Raw genomic sequence first — 3,010 nt, 5'->3', positions numbered from 1 at the left:
CAAAATGACCACAAATAAGACACAAAATTACTACAAAGAGATACAAAATAACCACAGAGAGACACAAAATGACCACAAAGAGACACAAAATGACCACAAATAAGACACAAAATGACTACAAAGAGATACAAAATGACCACAGAGAGACCCAAAATGACTACAAAGAGACTCAAATTGACTACAAGGAGACACAAAATTAACACAAAGAGACCCAAAATGACCTCAAAGAGATACAAAATGGCCACAAAGAGACTCAAATTGACTACAAGAAGACCCAAAATGACCACAAAGACACACAAAAAAGCTGTAAAGACACTCACAGCAACTACAGAAAGGGGCAAAACAATCAAATAGAAACACAAATGGACCACAAAAACTCAAAATGACTACAAAGAGATACAAAACAACCATAGAGGCTCTAAATGGCCACAAAGAGACACAAAATGACTACAAATAGACACAAAGAGAAACAAATGACTACAGAGACACAAAACCACAGAGAGATGCTGAACGACTACTAAGAGACACAAAACAATAACCGTTGACAGCCGTTCTTGGCTGTTGTCCAGTCCCATGCGTACAATGAACCTTTTCTTTTAGTGCATCTGAATGCAACTTAAAATATTGAAAAACAGTTTAACTATTAATAACTTCCTGATATGAGAAGAATTGTTAGATAGCCAAAGCCCTGACATGAATGCTGACTCTCTCTCTGTCTGTCTTTTACAGTCTCTCGATCAAGCTGCTTCATCAAGTCCCACAACAATCAAACCCCACGACCTATACTGATCAATCACTAGACCAGTAGTCTTTGATGTGGTGGGTCACTTCTCATCAACAAGCTTTCACAGAGGAGGCTGGGCTCAATCATTCAGAAGTAATCTGATTAGACTGCATCAGATATTGAAAAAATGGGTTGTTCAAAAGAAAGAAAAAAGGGATGTAACTCACTTTTGTTTTTTAACTGGATCAAACTTTCGGTATATGTTTTTTAAAAACTTTTTAGTAGGATTGGGATACCTTGATCCAAAAAAATCAGGATTATCCCGATCCCAGCAGACAGATGGATTCAGGGCGGATTCCAGGAATAAAATGCAGTTTTATATTGATCCAATAAATGTACAATTTATTTATACTTTGCACTTGATTGTTTAACCATCGACATTAGGCTTCCTTATTAGCCTTCAGCACTGTAATGTTAATAAAAGGCTTTTGTCCCATAAAACAATCCTCCATAGCTGTCAATAACAAACAAAAATTACACAATTTGAACATGTCTTGGATATATTTATATCACGGTAAAATATCCCTCTGTGTTTTTGTATGCATTTCAGTAGGCTCATATTACATACCACAGACGTTTCTACTATTTGTTAATAAAAACTTTTATGTCGCTATTATGAATCAAATTACATAAACATAATATTGCATATATGCTACGATAAAATCAACTCTAGAATCCCAAAGATTTAACTTCTCTGCAAATCCAGCATCCAAGCTTTTTGTCTTTCATAATGAGCCAATGATTAGCTCTGCAGAAAAAGTCAACTATGCCCCTCGTCCAGCAGTCAGGTACACTGTTCCCATGGTGCAAAGTGTCAGAGATGTAGAAGTTAGTGAAGGGATTTCTCATTCACTTGTGGGAGCCAGTTCAAAGATGCGGTTCGTTCGTTGGATCCCACGTCTGAAGTGGATTTGAAATAGCCTAGGCCTCACTTCTCCCACACATTATTGCCCAAGATTATCATCACATTTAAACAGTCAGTTGAATTGTGCAAGTGTTTCAGTTCAACTGTAACAACTGAGAAAGCCATATACAAAAGAGGAAAATACCAAGACAGCTTAGTGGCAAAGTTGACTGACCTGTCTGAAGGCATGTGGCTGATGAGAGGTCCCACACCCAGAGGACTTCATCTAAAGGTTTTTGGTGAGACAAACAAAATAATTTGGGTTGAGCTACATACCCCTTATAATCAATTCTTATTTGAGAATGAAACAGCCATTGGCTTATGATGTGACCTGTGCTGTAAACATTCAAAGGCTGTGTCCTTGCTGCTGCAGCGGCCACGGGTTCAATTCCAACCCATGGCCCTTTGCTGCATGTCTTCCCCTCTCTCTCTCTGCCCCTTTCACACTGTATCTATGTAAGTATCTCAGTATAAAATATACTGAAAGAATGAGCGTATTAGAAGCAATAAAAATGTTTTTTAAATCTGATTATAAGCTCTGAGATCTGACTATAAGCCTATGCATATAATAGTTAAAAAACATGGATGTGAAATGTGAAATCTGTCTTTTCTTTCATAAAGGATGGTCCAGTATGTTTGATGCTAAAGGAGACAAGAAAGGAAGCATTAAAGCACCTTTCCTTGGCATTTAGAGAATTCGCACAGCTGTTATCACGGCTGCCACTTAGGTATTTCAGGGTCATTCCACTCAGTCGGGAACCTTCCTAAGCCGAAAAGTTTATTTGACGATGAAACCACTTCTCACTTCACCTCTTTCTTTGAAAATGTTTTATGGTGTTGTTGCAGTCTTGTTCATCTAAGCTTTGGAACAGATGTGTGTACAGTGCAAAGTGTCCATGATCAATTGCACTGTTTTTGTTTTTCTAGACTGTTTACAGTGTCATAAAACATGTGTTCCTTGATTTTGTCATCTTTGATATACAAAATAAAATCTTGTGTACATACGATTTAAGTCTGCGGTGTTATGTTTCAGTTCAGAGGAGGATCCGAATGCAGACAGTTTGAGTCTTTAACAAAAAGCAAGCTTAAATGTAGCTGATTGAAAACATCCAGTACAGGGAAGCAACGAAACAAAAGCAGAACAAAAAACCAAACTGAAAAACCAACCGGGAAAAGCACGATGAACAGGGATGAGCACAAGAATAATGCAGGGATGAATGCAGGAACAACCTCAGAATGCACCCAGGATCAACAACAGACAAACTGACAAAGAACAAAGGGAAACACACAGGTACATATACACAGACAACAAGGACGAGGCA

The 3,010-nt window shown here is 37.9% G+C and overlaps 1 protein-coding gene across 1 annotated transcript in view; it reads left to right on the top strand.

The window, feature by feature from the left end:
* tmem176 (transmembrane protein 176) overlaps window positions 1-2,695 on the top strand; it is a 20,199-nt gene extending 17,504 nt beyond the window's left edge. Inside the window, exon 7 of the mRNA XM_050045613.1 lies at window positions 730-2,695. Within this exon, the coding sequence (XP_049901570.1) occupies window positions 730-789 (60 nt within the window). The 3' untranslated portion in view covers window positions 790-2,695. The remainder of the gene's footprint in view (window positions 1-729) is intronic.
* The last annotated feature ends 315 nt before the right edge of the window (window positions 2,696-3,010 follow it).

Source organism: Epinephelus moara, chromosome 5 (assembly GCF_006386435.1).
Source record: "Epinephelus moara isolate mb chromosome 5, YSFRI_EMoa_1.0, whole genome shotgun sequence".
Taxonomy (NCBI): domain Eukaryota; kingdom Metazoa; phylum Chordata; class Actinopteri; order Perciformes; family Serranidae; genus Epinephelus; species Epinephelus moara.
Note: the sequence above shows the minus strand (reverse complement) of the source record. Positions and strands in the feature narration are given on the sequence as shown.